Here is a 27470-nt window from a genome sequence, read left to right as displayed (position 1 = left end):
TGATAATTGGCTGTTGACCAGTGCAAAACACACACACAAAGTCGCACACACTGTCACATGTCAAAGGGTTTCCTTTTCAAACTGCTCCTCTCAAAAACGCTCTCTTTCCTAACGAACATATATACAGTATACGCGGAATTATGTACTTGGCAAATGCCAGCATTCACGCAACATTTTTTTTATCGCAAGTTATTGCTGCTCTTTAAAACAGACCGGGGGTGGGTCGTGAAACAAGAGTCGGTTGTCTTTGAACAAACATCTCCACTGTTGGTCCTGAAGCCAGTGCTGTGAAATTCCACGTTCCTTTGACGGGGACCAGCCTCACATCGGACAGACCAGAGCTGAATTTCCGTGCACTAAACTGTATAGGTAGTCTCAACATGTGCCCTGCTGTATGACACACAATGGAATGGCAGTGACGACGGTGATAATGATGATGATGAATGGAATTGAGATAAATGGTTTATTTCAATGACACTAAGAAGGCTCAGTGGACATGGCGATGATGATTGGGATGATGGTGGTGGTGGCGGCGGCGACTGAACGGAATCAACCTTGGCTGGGATTGTGCGAAGCTTTTCCGCTACTCTGATTGAATTGCAATATATAAACAAACACAAGAAGCCACGTAGTAATCATTCCTGGCCGAGCAGCATGCCAATACGTGCTTTGGATAAAACATCAAGCGTCCGAATGAGGTAGCCCCGATTAAGAACTACCCTTGCACGTCTGACCTACGAGCGACTAGAATCCGTCACTTGCGAATAAGGTCAACTCTCAGTTTTCTGTGAACCGACCGACCGAGTGTTGATGGGGGCAACCGCGCCTACCACGGTTCATTCGCCGGCTGCTCGCTCACTCGTCCGAGGGTGAGCGATTCAGTGACGAAGCAATGATCGCAAACCGCGTGGGCAAAGTAAACCAATGGCTTAGAAAACAAACGACACTCACCTCTTAACAGTCTCCCCCCCCACCACCACTCAACTCACGCAGTTAAATAAAAACACATTTCCCATCGGGCCCCCCCCCCTGCCATTTTACACTTTACTTTGCATTATCTGGGTTGCTCGTTTCATCGCCGTCTGCACGCTGGATTATTTAATCGAGAGTTGACTCAACCCCTAAAACCGTTGTGGAGTTTCAAAAACCATTGGTCCGGCTGCCTCCTGCCACGTGACGTGGCCTGCTATCCCCGGCAAAAAGGGGGGGTGGAGGGGGGGGCACAGCAAACCCTCCGGTCCCCTTCGAGAAAATAAAATTGCTCCCCTGCTCCTGTGCACAGCGATGACAGCACGCCCGCCCCCCACCCTGATTTTTCGGACAGGGTCTTGGAGACGGCGGGGTCACGTTCATTTCAAATTCTCGATACCTTAAAACAAACACAATGGGAATACTCAGAACATTTACTGGAGGGGAGGGGGGGGCTGGTGTGAGTTGAGGTCTGTCCTTTGTGGGTCAACGTGTTCAACCACCCGATGCCCCGACCTCAACAAAACAGCAAGCGGCCTTACTACCCAAGTCGCGCACGCGGTCAGGGTCTGTCCGTGCGTCGTATAGCAGTAGCCACACGGGGTTTGTGTTGGCAGCGGGGTTTTTTGCCAGGGTCCCCCCCCCACCCACCCGCTACAGTTGTTTACAGCAGTCGTAAAGCACGACGTCGTGCAAAGTGCGGGGGGGGGAGGTCAGGTCTGGTCCATGCAAACTTCGAGTCTCGTTTTTTGTTGTTGCTATAAATACAGCAGCAGCAGTGCAACGACGTCGCAGACCACGAACCGAGGGTTCACACTCGAAGCCCCCCCCCCCCTCCCCTCGTGACACGGAGAGTTGAGTGATAAGCGAGCAAAAATATTGAAAAGAACCTGGTAGTGGGGGGGGGGAATGGGCAGGCGATAGCCGTGACGCTTGACAGCTAACCCACAGCCTGGCCCTACCGCCGAAAACTCAACACTAACCAGCTAGCTAAACAAACACTAGTCCCGAACCATTCGCCTACTGACAACCAGCCCATCCCTAACCACTAAGTCCTACCCCTGATAGTAGCCACATGTAGTCGTCGTCAGACAAACACCGGCCCGAGCCATAAACCACGCTAGTCCACTAAACACTTTAACCCCAGCCCTAACTATGCAAGCCTAGCAAACACTAGCCCCCCCCCTCACTCTAATACTAACCGCACTCGCCAACAGACCATTAAACTCGCCCGAACCACATTAGCCAACCACACTCCAGACCCGTAACCCGAACCAATTAAACAAACCCGCCCTGAACACGATCTCTAACCATAATTCTAGTTTTAAACTACTTTGTGTTTCGTTTTTGTCCTTCCGCCGCACCTCCGATGAGCACGGTTGGCTTCGTACGGCGCGAAAGAAATTCAACACACGAACATTGCTAGCCAAATCAACTTGCACTGAACCTAACTAACCACACGAGCCAACCACCCGCTAGCAATAACCCCAACACCGGTGACCTCCCTATCTTTACGCAGCCCCTCCTGCAGCGATTCTCAACCCAACAGAAGAAGTGAGAAGGGGGGGGGGGGCTTTGTCCGCTCTTCACTTTCTCGTCGTTACGGCAAGCCCTCGCTTCACGTGCCCTTGTTAACACTATAACGCGTTTTCGCTACTACGCTGTTCTTCCACGAGGGAACGATTTTGACACTACGCGGAACGCGCTCCCCGTTATAACGGGGACGCGTTACAACGCGCTCCCCGTTATAACGGGGACGCGTTACAACGCGCTCCCCGTTATAACGGGGACGCGTTACAACGCGCTCCCCGTTATAACGGGGACGCGTTACAACGCGCTCCCCGTTATAACGGGGACGCGTTACAACGCGCTCCCCGTTATAACGGGGACGCGTTACAACGCGCTCCCCGTTATAACGGCGCTCCGAGCGGTGGACGAGAAACTACTTTCTTGAGCTTGCGTGTGCTTTGCGGTAGTGATCCGGTACACGGAATGACCGATTAGCACTGCGGCGGACCCACTGTTGTTTCCCTCGCCAGCTGTGTGCGCGGAGCAGGAGCACATCGCATCTCGCCAAACGTTTACCGTTGCATTATTTACGGAGAAATGGTTTTGCCTTAACGCAGCACCTTTCAGGAATGAGTCTAGCCGCTAAACTTACACGGTTAAAATCCAACCTCCTGGCTGTCAAAAGGAGGGGTGTCCCAGGGGGGGCCACGTGAACTCGCGTCCATTCACCAATTACGCGGCGTTTCTCGCAACAAGTCAAGTAACCACCCCCCCCACCCCGGTCTGGTTGAACGTTGGGGTCTGATCCGGTTTAGAGACAATCGGCACGAACTTGAGAACGGCTCTTATCTGACGATGTATCCATCCGACAGGAGTTTGTAGCTCCGTAAATTTTAGTTTTTTTCATTAAATTAGGATCAAGTAAGTCATCGTGGCACTGACGATGTCACTCCCGGTACAGTCCTTTACAAGAGAAGCAGCGATGTTTCAGAGACCTCTATGGAGGCACACGGGAAAGTGAATTTGACGACTTTCTATATACTCATTATGGATGCTTCAAACTCGTGGCAGACATCCCATGACACAGCCGGATTGCGTACATAGCCACGGCACGTGCGATCCTACCACGCCATGCCCGTCAGTGAATGACGGGAGGGATAGACGCGGGAGCATAGACAGTAGAGTACAACACCACCACTAAGCCCGGCACAGCTATCACGCATGGCGGTCAAACATCCCAGCACGATCCAGGCTCAACCCTGCTGTAGCTTCCGAGAATCGATGAGATCGGGCGGATTCTGGGCGCGTTGCTCATAGGCCTAGTTACATGTCCACAACGGGGCTGAGCAGTTGATCTTTTTGGGTTGTCTTTAGTTAAAAAAAAAGTAAAAAAAAGTAAGAAAAGAAAATCTGGCTCTCAAAAATGTTCGCGTGACATCCCGACCGTCGGCGCATCGACGCCACGCGACGGTTCTCTTACGAGTCAAATCACCCCCCACCGCCCCCCCCCCCCTCCCACGCCAACCGGTGTGCAAATGAGAGGCGTAAACAGGAGGCCGTTTCCGAAACGGTCTCCAACAGAAGCCGGGCTTTGAGAACTGAAGTGGGCTTTCACCGTGCGGATGTCACCGCGGCTTCCTGCTCCGACTCGCGAGTGAAATGGAGCATCTTTTTCTGCGCGCCGTAAATAAAAGGAACGTATGATCGTGTGCGGGGATCTAAAGTGGGACGCGGAAGCTTACGTGGAGCATTTGCAAACAGTCGTCTTCAAGTTATTCCTTGCGGTACCAGTTACGTCAACACAAATTTTAAACCATCCCACACACGCGCGCACACACACGTACAAAGTCAAAGAACCACCATATAGCCTCAACAGACTTTTGGGGGCAAGTGCCGTGAGCGGAGGTATCTTGCGTCTTCGAGGTTGCTCCCGTTCTGCTCCGGCGGCGAATTGTTTCAAGCCTCAAGTCAGTCCTTGGCCTCGGAGGCGTCTACGTCAGACATCCATCGACAGCGGCGTTATCATCCGTGGGGGGGGGGTAGGAGGGAGGTGGAGGGGGGCTCAGAAATGCAACGCAAACCCGGGGCAGGGGGAAAGCAAGCGCACACACGGCAGCGGCACGAACAAAAAGACACTCGCCTCTCCGTAAACTTGAGACACGCAAACATTACTTCACGTACATGTCAACGAAGAGTAGAAGTCCTATCGAAGTTTCATGCAGAAATCCTCATTACGGATCTCCGGTTAGACATTTACGAGATACGCGTCAACATAAAATTCTCAGGGTAAACCATGCGAAGAGGCTGTTTGGAAGCTGACGTTTAAGATGTCTTGGGCAAACAAAAACTAATTTTCATCTTTGCAAAGTCGTTTTTGCCCTGGGTTATTTCTTCATTACGGCCAGAGAGACGGGACACACATCTCATGCAAACGCCTTCAACCGTAACTGCAAAGCAAGGACAATTCAGCACAAAGAAGACAAGACGCGGCATTTTATACTCATAAAAGTTCCCATGGGGGGTGGAAGGGAGGTGTGGGGGGGGGGGGAGGATGTGGTGTAAGCGTAACCCTAATATGCATAATTTATAAGATACAAATTGCTGGGAGGATGCAATCTACGATAAGGTCGCTCGTGCTACTGCAGGTAAAGATGAGGGAGGCAATCACAGAATACGGAGGATTCACAGAATACGGAGGTGCGGGGGAAAGACAGTTCTCTAAGCAGTTCTCTAAGAAACAAATTTTTAAAATAAATGGTGGTAACACAAGTAGCAGCTCATTTCATTTTTTTATTTTCTATCTCCCACGTGCCAATGATGATTTTTGTCCCCCAGTTTCCACCTTGGAATGTTTAGCCAATGCGCGGCTGCGGGATGCTGAAAAAAAAGCCAATCTAGTTGTACGGCCCAACCTTTCGATCTGTTGGTGCTTTTTGCTAAATATGTTATGTCGAGACCCCAGTGGTTCGGTTTCAAGAAGCCTTCATTGGCGGCAGACGGCCTTCACGTCACCACGAAACACGTTAAACACGGCACGGGAAGTTTTGGCCACAAACGGAGTAGAGGCTACAGTTTCGTACGTACGCACCAGACCCTGTTTCACGTATTTTCATCAATAAATATCGACAACGCTGCAAAAAATTCCGCTCCTTCATTTTCATATACAACGCAGTACCTTTCCTAACTTGTGCCCGAATTAATTAAATAGTGGTTTTTAAATCTACACTCTCTTTTTCCGTTTCGTATTTACACACGTATGGTACAATCGGCAATTTCGTTCCCAGAACTCCGCACGCACCCAAAACGGTTAAACATTTCCGGTAAAAAAGAAAATAATTAAATCGACGGGAAGCACTGTCGGCCAGAAGCCGCGGCTCTTTGAACGTCGAGTGGAATGTCATCGCGACAGCGCTGGGCTCACGGACGCAGCCGCTGTTTGCCGCCACCGTCGCCACCGTCTTCGCCGCTCGTCGATACCGTCGGATCGTGCCGCGTCGTGACTTTGCCGACACGTGGCCCAACGCAGCGGATTCGCTCCTGCCTGCCACCTAGAGCCAGGGGGCAGCAGGGGCAGGAGCGGTCGCAAACAGCGCGGCCATGGGAGGTGCGCCAAAAGGAATTGGGCGGAGGTCCCTAAACGCACGACGCTGCAGGGAGCCGATCGCTTCACGCGGCGGCGGCGTCCGTGGGCAAAAGTCGGAGCGCCGTGACGATGACCCCCGGGGGGAAGCGGCGAAAGAACGGCGGAGGTTTAAGTCGAGTCCACGCGGGAGGAGGCGGCCGGGGTAAATCACAAAGCGCGAGGAGGGGGAGGGTGGTTGGGAAGCAGTAGGGGGGGTGGGTAGAGCAGAGGCAGCGTGCGTCGCGCTCAGTACGTCTCAGAGTCCGAGTCGACGATGTCATCGTAATCGTCAGTGGCGCCGGCGTACGAGTCAACGCCACCGCCGTCACCACCGCCGCCGCCGCCGCAGGCTACGCTACCAACGGCACGCGCGTACGCGGCCACGCCGAGAATTCCCGCGCCGTTGTACGTCTCCTCGGCGGCGGAGTAGAGCGCGCTTTTCAGCGGGCTCAGGCTCCCCGAACGGCGGCACAGGGCGCCAAGGCCCAGGGCGGGGCTGCCCAGCCCCGGACACAGGGGCATCATCGTGGCCAGGATTAGGGCCAGGCAGTCGGCCACATCTTTGTTAGGGGCGCATGCCAGGGCGGGCGTGTGACCTGTGGAGTTCCGCCCGTACGCCATGCAAAGGCGGACACACGTTGATTGGGAAAGGGGGGGGGGTTGGCGGGAGGCATAGAGGGAGACAAACAGGGGCAGGGGGGTGGGACAGGGAGAGGAACACACAGACACCAAAAGCAGGCGTTAGAGGAGTTAGACATGCAGAGGCCCAGGTGGTGTAAGAGACGCGTCGAGGCGCGGGGTTAAAACAATCAGAACGGCGCGTGTTCACCGTCGCGTCGAACGATTGAGAGAGCGTTGCACACCACGGGAAGCGAGAAGTGTTTGTAACCGAGATCACGCTAGGAGCCACAGGGGTGGGGAGGGAGGGAGGGGGGTGGAGATGGACTTGCGGCGACACAGCACGCCCCGTGGTCTGGCGGCGGTTTTTGAATTGTGCCGAATGTTGACAGATTGCATGGTGGACGACGCAAGGGGGAGGGGGGCGCTGCTATTTACGGGGATGGCTCGTGTTAATGGTCGACGGTTTGATTCCAGACATGTAACATGAATCGGGGGTTTATTTTTTGTTTGAACAAAATCCCCTTTAAAATTTGATATGGCACGTCGCTTTGGCTCCGCACCCTGTCAAACTAAAAGAGGACCAGATTGATTGAGGTGGAGTGCTGCGATAAACAAGGGGGGGGGGGGATTAGCGTTCGTCGTAATGATTTGCGTTCCCATTGAAAGGGACGTAGAAGCCCCTTTTGTAAATCCACTGCCGGACGAAGGTCTCTCCGTGTCGCGTCGATCATGACAGTTGTTTGACTAGAACTTCTTCGCGCAAAACACACTGGACTGCCGAAGAGGGGGGCCAGCACGTGCCCAGGACCAATCCGGATTTTGCGTGCTGCTAATTTTATCTACGGGCCTGGAATTCAAACACAGATGACCGGGTTTACAGTGCAGTAGGCTAACCACTGCGCCACGGCCCCACCTCGTTTAGAGAATCGTAAACAACATAGTATTGCAACTTAACGCTTTCCCAATCGGAGACATCCTCAAGTTGCAGGGTGGGTTCCGTACACCGCTGTATCTCGGAAAGTGCAAGCGGGTCGGCATTCATTTTTTTTAGGAGGCACAGCGCCGTTATTTTTAAAAAGGCGTTGTTACTCTTTGCAGAGAACCATCGCGACACGCCCACCGCACTCTACGATACCTGGCGACAAACTGTGCCACACGCCCTCCCGGATGGCCTTGTAGGAGCCTTGGTGTGGATGAAGTTAATTTATTTTTTCTTTTGGTTCGTGTACGTCATCGGAACAGAATCGAAAGAAAAACTTACGACGTACACGTACGTCAATCGGATAGGGTTAAGCTCTCATCGAGAACAAGGCTTCGAATTTCACCGAGACCTCCCATGTACTGCCACCGCTCGGTGACAGTATGGGGCGGGGGAGGTGGACTGGGGCCCGAGTCTTTGCAAGGAAGAGGACAAGAAAATCTCAACCAATATTGAAAACCCAATTGAGAGTGGGGGGGGGGGGGGGGCGGGGCTACAGCGTGGAATGGTTTTGAAAACGACGACATCAGGTCCGGGTGCTTGCGGGGTTCTGTTAGTGCAGGCTCCGGCACACAGGGGCATGCGTCTGCGCACAAGCACGGCACAAGCGAAGCGTGACGGTGAGCCCCCCAACCCCGCCGACGTGGAGGACGTTAGACCGGTGCGCCGGTTAACCCGCGGTGGCTGCGAGTGAAACGGCGCCGTGGCGGAAAATCGAACGGCACGGTCACGGTACCAGCGGCAGCCCGCGTGCGCGGCGCGTGCGCACATTCGCAATGAAACTCCCTTCTCATCTCCTCTCTTTCTATTTAGCCTGGCGCGCAAAACCTGTTACTAACTCGGCACGGCAAAAGCGGGTGCTAAACTGCTGGGCGTACGTATGCGGTTATAGGCAAAACACACAAACACACGCAAGTTGATCGTTGCTATGTAGCTCTTTTTCAGAAGCGACCTGGCCACAAATGATAGCTCAACAAAGTGGCTTATCACGTTCAAATTACAGCAGCCAAAACACTCTAAAACGCGTGTCGATTCTAAATGTGAAGGGAAAAACTGGAGGACCTGGAGAAAAATCCACACGACCACGGGGAGAGAGACACGCAAACTCCAAATACACAGCAGGCGTCGGGGGTCGGGACGGAACCCACAACTTCCTGTGCACCAGGCGGGCGAGTTAACATCTCGCCACAGTGGCGCGCTTACCGTTTTCGTCGAGAGCCAACACGCTGGCCCCCTTGCTCAGAAGGTCCTGCACCACGGTGGAGAGGCCGTTGCGCGCAGCCAAGTGCAGTGGCCTAAGTGCGGAACGGCGGAGGGTTAATGCCGCACTCGATCGCCACCGCCACCATCGCCGTGCTCAGCTAGGGCGCGTGAACGTTCGTCAAATCCCAAGCACGGAGACACGACCGCGGTCGCGAACATTCAACGACGACACAAAGTCTCTCAACGAGACACTCGAGCAGAGGCGATAATCACACACTCGACGGTGTATATACACACGGCCACAGGGTCACGCTCATCCACAATCACACGCTCGACGCACGAGGGGGTGGGTGGGCCAGCACCATGCCCAGCCGCCTTTGTCCCCCTTAGTGGCGATGTTTACTCCACGCGGCACCCGCTAGAGTCGATCTAGGAGAAGCCTAGCAGCGGTTCAGATAATCAGGAGCGGGAATCGAACCTGAATCTCCGGGTTCGTCGTGCAGCGGCGCCAACGGCTACACTACCGGCATAACCACACTCAACCAGTTGCATAAATCCAACCACAGTTGCATAACTAAAAATACAAAGACAAAGATCCCCCCTGTATAGCTTTAACCGACTGTTAAGGCAAGTGCTGTTAGCGAGCACCTATGAAGGCTGGCATGGCACACGAGGGGGTGGGTGGCCAGCACCACGCCCGGCCTCCTTTGTCCCCCCTAGTGGCGATGTTTACCACACGTCGCACCAGGTACTCATTGAAGGCCGAGACTCCGGGCCTCCGGCTTCGTAGTGCAGCAGCGCTAACCGCGACACTACCGGCATAACCACACACTCAACCACAGGCATAACCACACACTCGAGCACACGACGCTTTGCACGTGTGCGACTGCGCATTCTACCAGAGTCACGTGATCACACTCACGTCTGCTGGTTGCGGTTGGGGCAGTCAATGAGAGCAACGACCTCCACCTTCTCCAGCAGGAGGAGAGCGCACGTCTCGTGACCCTGGCACATGTGAACAAAGACAAAGAGCCCCCGCTGAACCTCGGACAGACTGTTTGAGCAAGTGGTGTTAGCGACCACCTATGAAGGCCGGAAGCGGACGAGGGGGTGGGTTGTAAGCACCATGCCCGGCTGCCTTCGTCTCCCCAGTGCTGATGTTCACACGGCAACAGGTACTAAATTAACGCCGAGTCGACCTAGGTGTTCTTATATCCAGCCAAAACTGTATATAGGCTAACTGAATGAACACATCTGGCTGTCGCCTGATGATGCTCGTTGTAATTACTGGCGAAACATCGTACTCAAATTGTAAATTTTGTGGCTTGGCTCTCCAACACACCGGTGTACTGTACTAGTAACGAATTGGCATGTTCTGTTCACGTGACAAACTTTACCAATTGGCTGTGGTCGGGTGGTGGCGGGTTTAATGGCACATTAATATATTTACGTGATCTAACCCAAAAAAAAAAAACTTGTATTATGGATGATTTTGGTCGCGAAAACTAAATGAACAACACAGACAATACAAAGGAGATGTCAAGTATTAAGATCTCGTATACGAATCCGATGATTGCCATCTCTACATCTGAATCAGCTCAAGCCTCCCGTAAAATCACGTGACTTCCGTGTGGCAAACCCCACTCTGAACCCCTCCCCCCGTTTCGCCGCAGCAGCAGCGTCGAGGTCCCTTGTGTAGCCTCTACCTCCATCATCCACAGCTTTTCCTGACCCTTTGCTCTCATTTTTAAATCCTTTATATTAAGTTCACTTGCTTGCTTGCGCGCTTACGACCATGCAAATCTTTCGGTCGTTTTTTAACCCACTTCCCGTGATCCAATTGAGCTGACATTTTGCACACAGACTCGTTGTGCGTGACAATTTATTTTCGTGAAAAAATTTTTTCCAAAATTTTCCACTTTTTAGGGAAAAAAAAAATTCATATTTAATTAAAAATACCAATGTGATAAAAATGAAACTCTTACTCAAGAAAAACAGAAATGAATAATAAAATAAAACCGATGCCACGCATATAAAGGATTTATAGTGAAAAACTTAGTTTTTACGGGTTAATTTTTCCATTCCCTTCCATCCTTAAGAGAAATTGGCTGCTGTAAATTCCACACGATAAGCCACTTCTCATTCGGCTGTCATTTGTGACAGCGAGGTCGCTTCTGAAAAAGAGCGACATTGCTCAATGGTCTTTACCTGGTAAAATAAAAATTCTAGATTTGAAGCTTTCGTGAATGCAAGGATCCATACGCTTTGTTTTTTTCGGTAAAGTCACGTAGGTTAAACAAGAAAAACGAAAACAAATAAATTAAATCACGACGTTTCGGAGGCAACACAAGCCCCCGTCTACAGGTGGAACAGTCACAGCAAAATTACTGTATCAAGTGAAGAGAGCTCTAAGATACACGACCTTTATACCATTGGAACCTCATTTGCCAGTAAAAATATGATAATTGTTTTTTTACCCTTCTATCTGGCAACAAAACTGACACCTTTTTTTTACAAGGAGTCATGTTTGCATAGACCACAATACCTGCAGCCATAATGCAAACAAAAAACATAACTCTGATAATATATGCATTGTCCTTGAAGTTGATTGGTCCACACCCGAGACAGCTTTCCTTAGTCTCACATGGTGTTGGACCACATGACGCCAAAAGGCGCACAACTCAAAGACAATGCACCATCAGAGTATGAGAGCTCGGGGTTCTAAGGAAAGCCGTCTCAGGTGTGGACCAATCAACTTCAAGGACAGTGCATATATTATCAGAGTTATGTTTTTTGTTTGCATTATGGCTGCAGGTATTGTGGTCTATGCAAACATGACTCCTTGTAAAAAAGGTGTCAGTTTTGTTGCCAGATAGAAGGGTAAAAAAACAATTATCATACACGACCTTATATACTGGTTAAGGGGAGGGGGGAGGAGCCAGGATGGGCCGTGGGGGGGGGTATAAGCTGGTGAGGTGACGACCTGTGGAGCATCTTCTTGGTTCTTTCGGTAAAGTCACGTCGGACCTGTTCTTCACCTGAGGTCGGCTGCTTGCATTGTGGCCGAAACGTCGTGAGAATTATTTTATTTTTCGTATGGATCCTTGCAGTCACCTGAAGACGGCTGCTTGCGTTGTAGCCGAAACGTCGTGAGAATTATTTTATTATGTTTTATTTTTATTATTTTATTACTTCCCTTCTACGTGACTTTACCGAAAGAACCAAGAAGATGAATCCCTGCAGTCACGAAAGCTTTAAATCGAAATTTGACCTGTGCAGCAGTTACGGCTACGCCTGGAGCTTTGTGATGTGGATGGCGTAAGTAGATAAGCAAGCTAGGATTAAGCCACCTTTTATTATGCTCGCCGGTGGGTTGCAGGCAAGCAGTGTGTGAAACGCTAAACAACTACTATGGCTGGACAATTATAAGGCAGCTAGATTTCGATTTAAAGCTTTCGTGACTGCAGGGATTCATCTTCTTGGTTCTTTCGGTAAAGTCATGTAGAATTGAAATAATAAAATAAGAGAAAGTGAGAATTATAATATTCTTTTATTATATTATTGTATTTTATTATATTATTTGATTATGTTTAATTTTTATTATTTTATTATTTCAATTCTACGTGACTTTACCGAAAGAACCAAGGCAGCTAGAGTTTGGCTTGGTTGAAAATAAAAATTGTTAGTTTTCCCTCTTATTTCCTGTTCACTCTCTTCTCTCTTCCGTGTCCCATTCCTTTAGCTTTGCATCACAGCAACAACCCGGTTATACAAAATCGGGGGATGCGTTCCTGAAAGTTGCGACGACGAATATCCAAACGACGTCAAATCGAAGATATTTACAGGGGGTAGGTAGGTGGAGGCGAAGGCCGAGAGGCGACGGATTACGAGAAAGGACGGACGATGCCGTCAGCGGCGTAGCTTCGGGGTTGTGAGGCGACGCTAATATCGGGTAGCGGTGTTAATTATGAAGTGACGACGCATTTGCGAAAAGACGTAGAAAGGGGAGACGTAAAATCGGGGTACTTCTGTATATCCTTAACGCGATTCCCACTGCCATGGTATGAATGTATGTATGTTGGGCTTCTTTTGCACCATATGTAGCCAACCGTGCTAATCGGAGGTGCGGGGTAGAAAGTTGCGAGTTACTGTTAAAACACAACGTGGCCGCTGGACAGATGGGAAACTCACCTTCCCGCAGGCGAGGTGCAGCGCTGTGTTCTTTTTATCATCGGTGAGAGAGAGATCGCCCTTGGTGTTGTTCACCAGGTACTCTGCAGCGAGCGCACGGGACGACAGGCAACGCGTCACACGTGCGATACACACGGAGCTACTTCTACAGCAGCTTTCTTCACTGCAAGGCCCGCAGGCCACTGGCGGCCCCTGGTGGCCTTCAGAGTGGCCCCGACAATATACAAATGTGAAAACATCCCACGGTACGGTCAAACCACAATGGTTTAAAATGTGTGTCGGCTCTCGTGCCAATGTCTTCTCGGCGAAAGTAGCTATATAGCTATTTTTCGGAAGCGACCTGGCCTCAAATAATAGCTCCCTATAAGTGGCTTATCATGTGGAAATGTATCGCAGCCAAATACTCTAAATGCGTGATGTCGATTCTAAATGTGGAGAAAAATGTACGCGACCACGGGGAGAACATGCAAACCCCAAATATAAATCAGGTGTTAGGGTCGGGATCGAACCCACGACCTCCTGTATACCAGGCAAGGCAGTTAATATCTCGTGACCGTGGTGCTACCAAATAAAAAAAATGCATCTGAAATGCACCAAGATGGAACAGTGAACGGGTGTTAAGCCATCAACTCTCGGACACTGGCAACCTCGTTTAATTGCTGGTGAATTGAAACCTGGATTGGAACTCGTTACTTGAGCGGTGATGGCTCGTTGCTCCAACCTCTGCTTCCCAATGCCTGGAGAACACCGCCTAGGCGTGTAGCTACAAGACAGGAGCTGATTATTATTTCAGTTGACACCCGAATTTGAAGTCAGGATCTCACGAGGTAGCTGGCTCAGCGCTCCGAAACTGCGAGTCACACGGGCCAGTCGCGCTTCAACCTCCTGTCGACAAATTCGGTTGCTCATCTTTTTTATTTTTTTGCGTCGAATCGGCGCCTGTGACCACCCCCCTCGGGGCCTGTCCACCCAATCCCACGATTGGCGCTCACCCACGATGCCGGACTGCCCCTGCAGCGCGCCTGTCATGAGCGGCGTGCGGCCGTGCCGGTCCGTGGCGTCCACGCGCGCGCCGTGGCTCAGCAGCAGCTGCGCACACTCCACGTTGTCGGCGAAGGCGGCCGCGTGCAGCGGCGTCCTGCACACCCAACGTGAACACATACGCAAAGATTCCCCCCCTCACTCCTGTGTAGCCTTTCTACGCATGCATGTTGAACTTCTTTCGCAACGTATGCTTTTGGCTGGCCATCGAACAAAGGCTGCCACCGCATCGCGCGCTTTTGGATGTGCTCCTGCGGCCATCTGGAACGCTTTTTCTTTTCCCTCCATTGTACGCTGCCGCCTTGTTTTAATGGTTGGCACACGGGACTTGCGATCAACACGTCGCCAGTTCGTTGTCCCGGCGTGGCAGTTGACACAACGGTGCAAGTTTGCTCAAAATCCGCAACCTCGCCACCCTCTCCTCTGTCCACCCAGCAGTATCAACGGGTACAATATAGCCAGTCGATCAGCAGGCCGCACGCACACGTTGGGGCACGTGGTGGGCAGCACTAGGCCTCTGCTGCCCAGCACGTTGCCCCAGGGCAGCCGATAACGAATGCCGACGCATGGTGGTTGGACATCCAAGACTTGGTGCATTCCTGGCGATTTGTCCATCGGCTTATTTTCACATAAATCGAAGTCCATTTGCTTCCGACATTCACCGACGTTAACGTGTTCGTGGAGTTGCCCTGCGGGCCGAGCGATCCCGCCGGGCAGGAAAAACAAAGTGCGCGCACCGCCCCTTGCTGTCCTGGCACATCACAATCTTGGCTCCCATGGTGTCAATGAGCATCTCCGCACAGCTCTCGTTATCGTTCATTCTGCGCAAGGAGACACAAAGACGCAAATCAAATAAAATCAACAACAGACCCAAGTCAATCCACTGCTGGATGAAGCACTTCTCGCCAGTGTATGTAGAACTTCTTTCGCACCGTAAGTAGCCAAATCATGCTAATCGGAGGTGCGGGGGAAGGACAACAAACTAAATACAAAACGGAGTTTAAAAAAAATTAGCTTTCAATTGAGATGATTTAAAAGTGCATAGCTCCAGTGGCTTCCTAATATCTGAAGAGCGCGTTCCAGACGGCCGCAGAAGCAGATCCGAAAGTGTGCGATGCACAGTAGAATACAAATTAATTTTACTCGATATCTAAATGCTACCACAAGCCGAGACGCTTCACTGAACTTTTCCCGGAACTATAAATGAGAGTAACAGTAAATATCAAAAGGTGTAATTGTACAGATGAAGCGATGGGACAAAGTGGGAGCGAGCGAGGAGGACTCACACGGCGCAGTGCAACGGAGTGAAGGGGTTCCCCTCGAACTTCTGGCACAGCTGCTCCAGCAGCAGCTCCACGCACGCCTCGTGGCCTGCACGACACGACACACAGCACCCCACTCACTCACCACAGAGCACACAGCAGCCCGCTCACTAACCACTCGCCAAATAGCACCCCACTCACTCACTCACCACGCAGCACGCCACGCTCACCACACAGCACCCCACTCACTCACCACACAGCACACAGCAGCCCGCTCACTAACCACTCGCCAAATAGCACCCCACTCACTCACTCACCACGCAGCACGCCACGCTCACCACACAGCACCCCACTCACTCACCACACAGCACACAGCAGCCCGCTCACTAACCACTCGCCAAATAGCACCCCACTCACTCACTCACCACGCAGCATGCCACGTTCACCACACAGCACCCCACTCACTCACCACACAGCACACAGCAGCCCGCTCACCAACCACTCACCAAACAGCACTCCACTCACTCACCACGCAGCACGCCATGCTCACCACACAGCACTGCCCTCCCCACTCACCACACAGCAGCCCGCTCACTAACCACTCACCAAACAGCACTCCACTCACTCACCACGCAGCACGCCACGCTCACCACACAGCACTGCCCTCCCCACTCACCACACAGCAGCCCGCTCACTAACCACTCACCAAACAGCACTCCACTCACCACACAGCACCACCCTGCCCACTCACCACACAGCACCACCCTGCCCACTCACCACACAGCACTCCCCCCCCACAATCACCACACAGCAAGCCTCCCCCCCCACCCACCCACCACCGCCCGCGTACCGTGGTACGAGGCCCAGTGGAGCGGCGTGTAGCCCCACGTGTCGGCGCTGCGCAGCGCGGCGGGGGAGGCGCGCGGCGCCTGCAGGAGCTGCGCCAGCACTCCGGCGTGGCCGCAGGCGCACGCCAGGTGCAGCGGCGTGCGGCCGTGCGCGTCGCGGAGGCTCACGCTCGCCTCGTGCTGCAGCACGGCCTCCACGCACTCCTCGTGGCCCGTCGCCGCCTGCCAGGGCCCACGCAGGAAGCCACTGGAGATGTGCACTTTCAAATGTAGATTGAAAACGAAATTTCTTCAAAACCGCTTTTTGAGTTTAGTTTGGTGTCCTTCCCCTGCACCTCCGATTAGCGTGGTTGGCTACGTACGGTGCGAAAGAAGTTTAATATACATACACAGCATGGAGTTGCCGCATTTATTATTGTTTTGAGATTATTTTGCTATGAATGTCCAATATTTCAGATGTTTGTGGGGCACCGCTGTGCACCGATTACACAAAGAGTCCTTTAAGGAAGTGTTTTGCAATTCGGGGGGGGGGCGATGTTTACTGCTTTGGGTGTCATCCCAATTGAGTGATTAGCAGGTAATTTTTTTACATTCAGATGTTTGGTCAATACCAGTTACAGCTGTGGAAGCAAACTGGAGAACCTGGAGAGGAACCCATGCAGAACAGAAGAGAAAACAAACTCCACACTGAAAGGGGCCCGAGTCAGGAATCTACAACCCAAGGCCCTTCTTCGCTGTGAGGCACCAGCGTTACCACTGCGCCGCTACTGTCTGCACATTGACCGTGAAGATAAGTTAGTGGGGGCTTGGGGCAGGACAGGGTCGCGAGAGGGGTTGATGGCCAGTGATCGAGTGACGGGCAAAGTAGTAAACATGACCCGAGAAAAAATGTCTCCGCCAAGATGGAGCGATGAAATCGATTCATCTGCAGGCGCTAGGTGGATTGCTGCATCACGTGACCGCGAGAGACTGGGAAAAGCATTCCATCCAGCAGCGGATAGGTCATGACTGACGATGATACTGACACAGAAGGCACCCCCCCCCCCCGGTCTGAGTCGTCTGACGATGGAGATTTGAACCAACTTCATAACCGGATCCTGGGGGCCCAACCCCCCTTCAACAAACACACTGACCAGCGCGATGAAGTATGGTCAAACAACCCCCAAGACCCACACGGCATGGGGAAAAATTATTCATTAACCAGTGGAAAGCGTTCGATCGACGGTGGTCACGATGACAACAACGGCGACGGTTACGAACGTGACGATGACGACGACACAGAGCGAAGGACGAGAGAGCCGCGACACCCCACCCCCACCAGGGCTGCCGTCAGAGGTCGCAATCGGGTACCCTATACCCGTACCCTACCCGATACCCGGCTACCCTACCCGGCCGGGTACGGGTAGCCGTTTGCGACCCTGGTGTGGCCGGGTACGGGTAAGGAATCAAAACCCGTTTGCGACCTCTGGCTGCTGTGCCTCACCCCGCGGTGCAGAGTGGTGCGTTTCTGGAGGTCGACGGCGTCAGGGTTGGCGCCCTTGTCCATCAGCAGCAGCACGCAGTCCGTGTGCCCGTTGGTGACGGCTAGCATCAGCGGCGTCCTGTCGGTACGCACAAACAAAAAAACATTTTACGTAGCTTTTCTCAGAAGTGACCGGGCCACAATTTATAGCTCAACGAAGTGGCTCATCACGTGGACATTTAGAGCAGCTAAATACTCTAGACGCATGATGTTGATTCTAAACATGGAGGGGTAAAAAACGGAGGACGTGGAGAAAAATCCACGCGACTATGGGGAGAGAGACGCATGCAAACTCCAAATACACAGCAGGCGTCAGGGACCGGGATCAAACCCACAACCTCCTACATCTCGCCACCGGGGACACCCCACAAACATCTATGAGATACCGGACATCTGTGAAAGAGAGCTTCATAGCGCATCGGATTCCTCCAGGATAAATAAAGATTATGATTCTGACAATCGGTGAACGCCAGGCAATTGCTTGTTGGCAGGCGGGAGCTCGAGCAGAAGGAGAGGCCGTTCTGCCCGAGCCAGACGTCTTGGAAGAGCCGAGAGTACCCCACATTTGACTGCACCACACGTGACCGACAAGCCGCGTTGTACCCAATGATACTGCCGAGTGAACAAAAGCGGGAGGTGTGACTTTGAGAAGATCTCCGCCATCGTTTCAAGTCTCGTGCCGGGAGATGGAGCAGCACAATTATTGACATTAATATTACACAGCGACATTTTGGTGTCTGCACCATGGCAATGTCTATGCTGTGTGTGGGTGCCGTGGCGGTGTAGGTGCCGTGGCGGTGTAGGTGCCGTGGCGGTGTAGGTGCCGGGAACGTACTGCCCCTCGGAGTCCTGCGAGTCCACCGCCGCGATCCCCTCCTTACACTCGAGCAGAACTCGGAGGCTCTCGGCGTGGCCGTTACATGCTACGCACAGGTGACACCACAATGGGGGGAGGGGGGGGACACAGGGTTAGTTCCGTGAGTCTTAACGTGTTCCAGCCGAGGTTGCAGAGGTAGGCATACGGCGATCTTTTCCGCGTGACGTCATTAAGTGACGTCACCTCCCGACACTGTAGACCACGTGACGCATGACGTCACTTCGTTGCGCAGCTCAGAAGGCAATGAGATTCCCGGAGCTAAACGAGCGTCGCAGCAGTGCTCAGCTCCTGTTCACAAGCCCGAGCCAGTGGTGGAAATTTTCACATCCCTATGGCAGGGGCGAGTCTATCCATAGCACAACCACTGTTGACTTCCCCACAAAGCAATATTATTTTTATCGACCCCAGAAGCGATGATGGGTACGAACCAACCAACTCCCAACCAGGATTTGAATTCGCGACCTTCCGATCGTGCCGAACCACCTGCCCAGTAATCTCAGATCATCGTCTTGCCAGCCGCTTAAATCAAGCGCAGCGAGAAGCATCACAGAACCCGCGTGCACGCACGCACGCAAGTGTATGTAGCGTGTATTGGCACGTGTCGCTCCGGCGACGGCATCGGCGCTCACCGGCGGAGTGCAGCGGGCAGCGCTTGGCGGCGGTGCCGCTGCTGGCGCCGGCGCAGGCCCCGTTCGCCAGCAGCGTCTCGACGCATTCCGTGTGGCCCCGTGCCGCCGCCAGCTCGAGGGGCGAGCGGCCGTGCCCGTCGCGCATATCCGCCTCGCCCACGAAGCGTAGCAGCACCTCCAGCGCCTGGTGGTGCCCGTGGTAGGCCTGCCGGGAGCCCGCCGGCGGGTATGAATGTCGGTCGGGTGGGCGGTGGGGGGGGGGGAGGAGTGGTTGCGCAGCGATTGGCGCGCTGCGCTACGAAGCCGGCAACTCGAGTTCGAATCCCGATCATGGCCAACACCGGTGACGATTATCTGAACCGGTCCTGGTCGACTCGGCCTAAAACGAGTACCTGGTGCGGGTGTGTAAACATCGCCACTAGGGAGACAAAGGCAGCCAGGCGTGGTGCTGGTCACTCACCTCCTCGTGTGCCGTGCTGGCCTTCATAGGTGCTCGCTCACAACACTTGTTCCAAAAGTCAGTGAAGGCTATATAGGAGGGAGGATCTTTGTCGTTTGTGGGGGTGGAAGCAGTTTTTTTTTTCATAGTTTTTTGGTTTTGTAATTATTTTCCCCAATGTTTGCCCGATTGTGTTAAGTGTGTCAGGTCACAAGAAGAAGGACTACCCCTTCGGAAACTCTCGCAGAGCAGAGGAATATTTATTAGAAGTAGGTTAAGCCCCCACGCGCTCTCCCATTAAATTCAACTCAATATTCTACGGTGCTTGTGGGCTAACGAGGGGGCGAAGACTCACGGCCAGGTGCAGGGGGCTGACGAGCGAGCGGCTGTCGGGATCGCGAAGCAACTCCGCTCCCGCCATGTCCAGCAACTAGTCGCGGGCACGGACAACGCGCGGGTCGGCACACCGAGGGCAGGGGTGGGGGGGAAGAGGGTCGACAGACAGAAGGTGAAGAAGCGGAGTGAAAAACGGCGGAGTTCATAGAGTGGTTTAAAACGTAGGCTTTCGCGACCAATATTATTCATAATCAACGTTTTTGGGTTTAGATCGCGTTATTTATAAATGTGTGGGCTAAAGCAGTGAACTATTTGTCTTTTGTCAACGTGACACTTTTTTACTGATTGGCCGTGTCGGGTGGTGGAGGGTTACGACACATTTATAAATAACGCGATTCATAGAGTGGTGTTAGTGGTAGAAGGGTAGAGGGTGGTGGTGTTGGTGATAAGAGAGTAGAGGGTAGTAGTGTCCGTGGTATTGCGTACAGTGATAAGAGGGTGGTGTTAGTGATAGAGCAGTATAGGGTGGTGGTATTCGTGGTAGAGGGTGGAGAGATAGAGGGTGACGGTGATAGAGATTTGGTGTGGTGGAGGGTAGAGTGGTAGAGGAGCGGTGGTGTTGGTGGTAGAGGGGAGAGTCGTAGTCTGTTGTAGTAGCAGTGTTGGCGTTTCGTGAGTACGGTGCTGTGGGTTAGTGGCAGGGATGAGTGTGCGTTGTTGTTGTTGGGGCTGGTGCTGGGCTCACAAGCTCAAGGCACAGCCGGTGCCCGAAGGCTGCGGCGTAATGCGCCGCCGTGTAGCCCTGTTTGTCGCGCAGCGCCGGCTCCGCTCCGTTCTGCAGGAGGTGCTCCAGGCACCTGTGCAGCCGATATGGAACACGTCAACTCCTGGCGAGGCCCACATCAACACAATCCCACACCGCCGCACTGCCACACACACACAGCAAAACTCACGTAACACACACCATGCACCGCCACTGCAAACTAAGCCCACCACACACAGCATAACACTACCATGCCAAACCAAGCCCTGTCACACCACCCCAAGCGCAGCAGACACTGGCAAACAGAGCAAAACATTTGCGTGCAACACACCAAGCACAAACAGCCACGTCACGTCTCGCACCGCCACGCTACGCCACACCATGAACCATGACACACCACGTGACCACACCGAGGAGCACCCAGAAACTGGCCACACTACACCACGTATAGCGACACCATTACACCCCAAGCACTACTGCACAAGTATGTCTACGCCACCCAACACGTACCATGCTACAGAACAGACAGCCACACTAACCAATCCCGTATGCTGCACCACCACACAACAAACCGAACTACAGTCGCACACCAACAAACACCGTCATACCACTCCACGCACATATTCATACCACTCCACGCACATATTCACACCACACCCACAGAGATAGCCACAGTGAGAGCCGTATATAACCACACAGAAACGCAAGATATATAACCATACAGAAACGCAAAGAGAAACGCGTAGCTATGCCATGACATCGCACCCAGCCACCCAATTCCATACACAGCCAGTGTTACCACACATAGCCATACTCCATAACACGCACAATACGCACGACCACACCATGCACCGCCACTCCACGCCGCACAACACCCAAACCAAGCTCCACGGCACGCCATGCGACACCGCACCGCAGGTAACGCGGCGCAGAATGCAATGCACGCGATGATCCGGTGCACATTTAAAGAGCGCAGTGTGTGTGCACAACACCGGTCCACAACACACAAAGCCGACTGTGCAAGGAAGCAACACGGACGTCGGTGTTTGGAACGCTTATCCCCCAAAGCACGCCATGCAGGTAAAAATGAATAAAAAAAAAAATAAAACCAACGAAAATCGGACCCAGGTTCGACTTCTAAGGACGGACGCACGCCATGTCTTGACGATGAGGGACAACTGCAGGCTGGATCGTGTGTTTGGGCGAGAGGCACCTTCACAGATTTTTCGATGTAATAATAATGGCTAAACTGGCAGCAATTTAAATATTCCCCCCTACCACCTGCTCTCCAAATACCTGTGAAGAGCAAAAATCGGTCTCAAGCTCACGTCTAAATATGAAGAGTACGAATAATCATTTAGATCCCTTTGTCGATCCACCGCTAAAAGGAAGGTCTCCCCCAACGCTGTGACGATCATGAGGATTGTTTGACCGTACTTCACCACGCTGGTCAGTGCTGGTCGGTGAAGGAAGGAAGCCCAGGGAGAGGTTCAGATATCACTCGCCACTGGCAAGGAATCGAACTCAGGTCGCTGGGTTCACGACGGCGTGCACAAAGCTTTTTCTCGGAAACTAAACTTTGTGAAGACACAGCCTAAGTGTGTAGCTGCAAGATGAGAGCTGCTTGCTCGTTTTTTCCCACTTTGCGTCTCGATTTAAATCCCATCACCCGGGCAGAGGACAGAGGGGTCAGAAGCCGCCCTCCAAATCCTCGCAGGAGCAAAAGGGCACCGAATCCCAGAGCAGCTACGGCAAGGAAGCAGTGCAAAGGATTATGGGACAGGATGGAGGAAGCCCGCAAAGCCAGCACCGGCACAGAGACAAGCAGCGCGGGATGGGGGAGGTAGAGGCGGTGCCTCCTACAGCGACGACCACTTACATCAGCGCATCCTTCTGCAATTTGTCAAGCGAACTACCGGCTTCCTCCACGTCACAACTTTCCAACAAATTGTTCTTCCTTCACGGGGGAACGATATACAGAGGGTGACACACACTCGACGGCACACACAGGGCACGCGGCACAGCGCCGAGGTACATTTTTACCGCGCCAGTGGGGTGGCGCGCTCACGCACTGGCGGCGAGCACGAGACGCAAATGCAGCGAGGGAGTTGACGCGAGCACCTGTGAAATTCTGCACAGCCGTTTTGCGCAAACGTTTAAAACGGAGCGGCGTGCGAGTTCTAGCCGAGTGCCATTACAAGAGAGTTATAAGAGTTGCCAAAGTATTTTCGGGGGCGTTACATGAGGGTGTCGCTGAAGCGCCATGCCACCGTTGCCTGCGAGTTAAAAGAAAGCTGCGCGAGTGTTGCATGCAACTGTTGAACGAGTGCTGATAAAGGCGCGCGAGAGTAGTGTGCGACTGTTGCTGTTGCATTGGTCTTGCTACAGAGTTGCGCGGGTGTTATGCGATTATTTGACGACTGTTGATAGAGAGGCACCCGAACTTTACAGCAGCGTTCATTGCACAAACATCGCATGAATGTCGCTTGGCTATTGTACGAACGTTGCACGAATGTTACGCTGACGTTTAAAAAGCGAGTTACCCAATTTGGCAGTAATACGCAAGTACTGCCAGATTGCCGCAAACCTCTAACGGTGCTTTATTCATTTGCCCGAGCGTCGTGCAATTGTCGCTCACAGCAGCTACGCGGCTGCCGCAGGAGAGCCGCGCGCTCGCTCCCCCCCCCCCCCACCGCCCCACCGCCGTCTCACCCCACCTGGCGTCTCGGTCGGCGCCGGCGGTGTAGTGCAGCGGGCTGCACCCCCGCGCGTCCAGCTCGTTGGGCACCGCCCCCGACAGCACCAGCTTCACCAGCGACAGGTAGTGGCAGCTGGCGGCCGCGTAGTGCAGCGCCGTCCTGCGGCGAAACGACGGGCGCGGGAGGGCGCCGGCCGATCAGGGGTGCGAGGGCGACGCGACACGAATAGCAACGTCGCGTAAAAAATATATATTTAGCCTTCCGTCATTCCACTGCTGAATGAAAGCTTCCCGACATGTTGTTTAGCCATTGGTCAGTTCAGGTAGGTGAAGCCAGAGGAACCAGGACCGGTTCAGATATCGCCGGCCACCGATGTTTAGCCAAGGGTTGGAATCGAACTCAGATGGTCACTTTTAATGACCACGACTCCCCCACAGATGCCTGTTATAGGTGCATTAAAAAAACATCTGGAGCAGGACTCTCCGAAACACCGAGTCTTGAGACTCAATCGAGGCTCACTAACACAGAACAGCGGGCAGTGGCTGCACGCGAGCCTGCGACCCGCGACCAAGCGCTTTGGCGGCAGTGGTTGGTAGATCCCACAGGGATGCGCAAAACTCCCTGGGGCTTGCCGAGGTGAAAAGTGGCCAGGAGAAGGCAGTACAGAAGCCGTTGGGTTGTCAACTCCCTCCCTACGATTCTCCTCCTGCACGCCCTCCCCCATCGTGCAACCCATCTAACCGCTGACGGCCGTGGCCGTTCCTCCACCCCACGGTTGTCGTACGCTACCGTTCACTTTTAAACCATATTCATATTTACTGGGAGAGAGGTAGAACTGGCTCTCGAACACACGCATCCCGGGGGTAACCCACACACACCAGTACCGCCGTACCTGCCATAGCGGTCCTTCTTGCCCAGGTCGGCGCCACTGGACAGCAGGAGGTTGATGCACTCGGCGTTTCTGCACATGCGCACAAAGGTGCGCACGAGAGAGAGAGGGGAGCAAAATATAAACCTGGGTTGTTGGAACGGAGTGCATGGAGGGGAGCAGAGTGAGATGAGAGGTAGAAGAGTGCGTGGAGGGGATTAGAGTGAGATAAGAGGGGAGAGTTAGGAGAGTGCGTGGAGGGGATTAGAGTGAGATGAGAGGTGGGAGAGTGCATGGAGGGGAGTAGAGTGAGATGAGAGGTGAGAGGTGGGAGAGTGCATGGAGGGGAGTGGAGTGAGATGAGAGGGGAGAGGCAGGAGAGTGTGTGGAGGGGAGTAGAGTGAGATGAGAGGGGAGAGGTAGGAGAGTGCGTGGAGGGGAGTAGAGTGAGATGGGAGGTGAGAGGTAGGAGAGTGAGTGGAGGGGAGTAGAGTGAGATGAGAGGGGAGAGGGAGGAGAGTGCGTGGAGGGGAGTAGAGTGAGATGAGAGGGGATAGGTAGGAGAGTGCGTGGAGGAGAGTAGAGTGAGATGAGAGGGGAGAGGTAGGAGAGTGCGTGGAGGGGAGTAGAGTGAGATGAGAGTGGAGAGCCAGGAGAGTGCGTGGAGGGGAGTAGAATGAGATGAGAGGGGAGAGGCAGGGGAGTAGAGTGAGGTGAGTGCCAGGAGAGTGCATGGAGGGGAGTAGCATGAGGTGAGAGGTAGGTAGAGGCGAGTCCGTGAAAGATCTTGGGGATGGGGAGTGCAATCGTGAAATCGATCACAGATTGCCGTTTGGCGTTGCGTGCTTTACCCTCCGGCTGCGGCAGCGTGAAGACAGGTTCGCCCAAACTCATCCACAGCGTCCACGTCAAAGCCTGGGCCGGGTTTGGGACAGAAAAATGGATTAGCGGCGACTCAAGGACGCATACGTTCATGTCGAGGTTGCCGAGTAAGCCAGTGGGGACGCATTTAGCAGTCACCGAATTAATTTCCGAAATGTTGCCGGCGAATGAAGCGGGCAGTTGCGTTAGCATGCTGTCTGTGGTTTGAGAAGACTCGCGTGTTAACTGAAGTGCGGACCCACTAAAAAGGTAGTTACTGAAACGGCCGGCAGGCTCCACAAGCTCATAGCTTTGCTCCAACAGAACGGCGTGAATACTAAATGTATCAAACTACTATCACTATCATTAGAAATCTGGCAGAGTGCAGACAATGCCATGGTGTAGACACCGCCGTGGTGCGGACACCAATATGTTGGGGCGTGAAATTCACGTTAAATTAATCTGTTGCTTGACCTCTGCAATCCACCCCCACCACACACCTCTGTTCACCCACCAAGATCAATGGGCACATCACACCATTACACTCCGCTGCTGTACTTCATTTTATTTATTTTGCCTCGTGTCTTTGGTGGCCTGGGTCCCTCTTGCAAATTGTTTTACTATCCTGGCCTCTTGAGTTCTCATCTTGTTCAACAAATTAAACTCAAACCCTCTAACGATGCTCTATGCAACTCCCTCTCCACCAGAGGCCCTGCCATCAGCAGCACCACCAACCAGCGCTCGACAAGGAAACCTTCCCCCACCCTTGCGTTAAAGTGAGGAGCACCCCTCGCTCCCCCACTCCCCATCCCTCCCCCGCCACGAGCGAGTGGAGAGCACTCACCCGGCGTGAGGAGCTTGCGGCAGCAGTCGGAGAAACCGCTCAGCGCCGCCAGGTGCAGCGGAAACATCCCGTGGCTGCCCCTCCTGCGCTCCGGCACGGAGGGGGAGGGAAGATCAACATTGGCAAGATGAAAATAATATATATCGTAGAGGTTTTACCCTTTCTGGCAATAAACCGGTGTTCAGATATTCAACACCAAATATGATGTCTTCATCATAAACCACCCGTACTTGTGGCAAAGAAGTGCTCCGATGATATATGCATTGGCTTTGTTTGGCCTACACCAGAGACGGCCTTCTTTGTGGCATTGTCTCACCACCGGTGTTAGACCAGAGAACAACTAACAGCACGAAGGCGATGTCCAGTTGTGATGCCCAATGGGACGGTCCCAGCGACGCGAGCGTTAATTCAAGCCGACGCCACAATCGCCCGTCGCGTGTCGCGCGTCGCCCATACGAGTTTGGAGGCAAGGGTTGGTGGATCACGTAGAGATTCGGGAAATTCACGAAGCCCGTCAGCGAGAATGCAAGGCGGTCATCAGGAGGTGGCCGGGCAGTAACTGCGCTCAAAAGAACCCATCTGTGCGGAGAGTGCAAGTGTTAGCCCCTCGTCATTTCTCTGGGTAATGCGGTTTCTTGCCACGTTAAAAATACTCGGCAGGAAATCATTTTCCCCTCTCCCAAAATGGACAAATAGTCACGATATTGTCCAGTGAACAAATTTCTCTCTAACCATAAAAATCAAATGTTAATCATAATATTGGTAACAGAAGCTTCCGTGTCGAATTTACGATTCAGGGTCACGAATTCAATTCGAGAATCTCTTTTTTTCCCCGCACACTGGTTGAATGTGGCACCTCTAGTGGCTGCAGGGAACACGTCAACCTATTACTTGAAATTCCCTGGACACCGTAATCCCTCGTTTAACGTGGCAGATGCTTCCCTGAAAAGTTCTGCCTTTAGCGGGGAATTACAGCATTGAATCACGTTTGCACTAGAGTAAAAATTCAACCTGCAGCCACCTCGTGGCGGGGACAACCAACTGAGACGACGTTACGCCACCGCGTTACTGCATCATTCCGCGTACTGCGTCGCACCGCTCAGCCGCGGCAGCTTAAGAAAGTAATTCGTCGTCGACCGCTCAGAGACCGCGTGATAACGGTGTGCGCATTCCCCGTCGTGCGAAAAGCATTCCCAAGTAGAAGAACCGTGTTACAGGGAAAAGGAGTTCGATGAACATGCGTAAAAATCGCTGATCCACAAGCACCGTTACACGCTGACAAAGCCGCTTGAAATCATCTATTGGGCCAAACATGCCAATGCTGGAACCCTCCTGAAAAATCCTTGTGACTGCATAAAGAACAAATGACACTATTAAATTGAATTTT

General features: G+C 53.0%; 1 protein-coding gene across 3 annotated transcripts in view; it reads right to left on the bottom strand.

The window, feature by feature from the left end:
- Positions 1-1622: 1622 nt before the first annotated feature.
- The window catches only part of LOC133356743 (serine/threonine-protein phosphatase 6 regulatory ankyrin repeat subunit A-like), a 55800-nt gene continuing 29952 nt past the window's right edge, over positions 1623-27470 (bottom strand). Inside the window, exons 11-28 of one of the 3 annotated variants that reach the window (XM_061574401.1) lie at positions 26084-26166; positions 25230-25293; positions 24403-24471; positions 23529-23669; positions 22691-22768; positions 20794-20905; positions 20068-20142; positions 19274-19478; positions 18603-18690; positions 17729-17846; positions 16248-16467; positions 15422-15506; positions 14873-14956; positions 14087-14232; positions 13095-13177; positions 9826-9908; positions 8904-8995; positions 1623-6696 (exon numbers count right to left, since the gene is read on the bottom strand). In XM_061574401.1, coding sequence (XP_061430385.1) covers positions 6347-6696; positions 8904-8995; positions 9826-9908; positions 13095-13177; positions 14087-14232; positions 14873-14956; positions 15422-15506; positions 16248-16467; positions 17729-17846; positions 18603-18690; positions 19274-19478; positions 20068-20142; positions 20794-20905; positions 22691-22768; positions 23529-23669; positions 24403-24471; positions 25230-25293; positions 26084-26166 — 2176 coding nt within the window. In that variant the 3' untranslated portion in view covers positions 1623-6346. The remainder of the gene's footprint in view (positions 6697-8903; positions 8996-9825; positions 9909-13094; positions 13178-14086; positions 14233-14872; positions 14957-15421; positions 15507-16247; positions 16468-17728; positions 17847-18602; positions 18691-19273; positions 19479-20067; positions 20143-20793; positions 20906-22690; positions 22769-23528; positions 23670-24402; positions 24472-25229; positions 25294-26083; positions 26167-27470) is intronic. The other 2 variants (XM_061574418.1, XM_061574410.1) reach the window with 2 other exon arrangements.

This window comes from Lethenteron reissneri, chromosome 7 (genome assembly GCF_015708825.2).
Source record: "Lethenteron reissneri isolate LAM-NWPU_2019-01 chromosome 7, ASM1570882v1, whole genome shotgun sequence".
NCBI lineage: Eukaryota > Metazoa > Chordata > Hyperoartia > Petromyzontiformes > Petromyzontidae > Lethenteron > Lethenteron reissneri.
The sequence above is the reverse complement of the archived record's forward strand: the minus strand, read 5'-3'. Positions and strand labels throughout refer to the sequence as shown.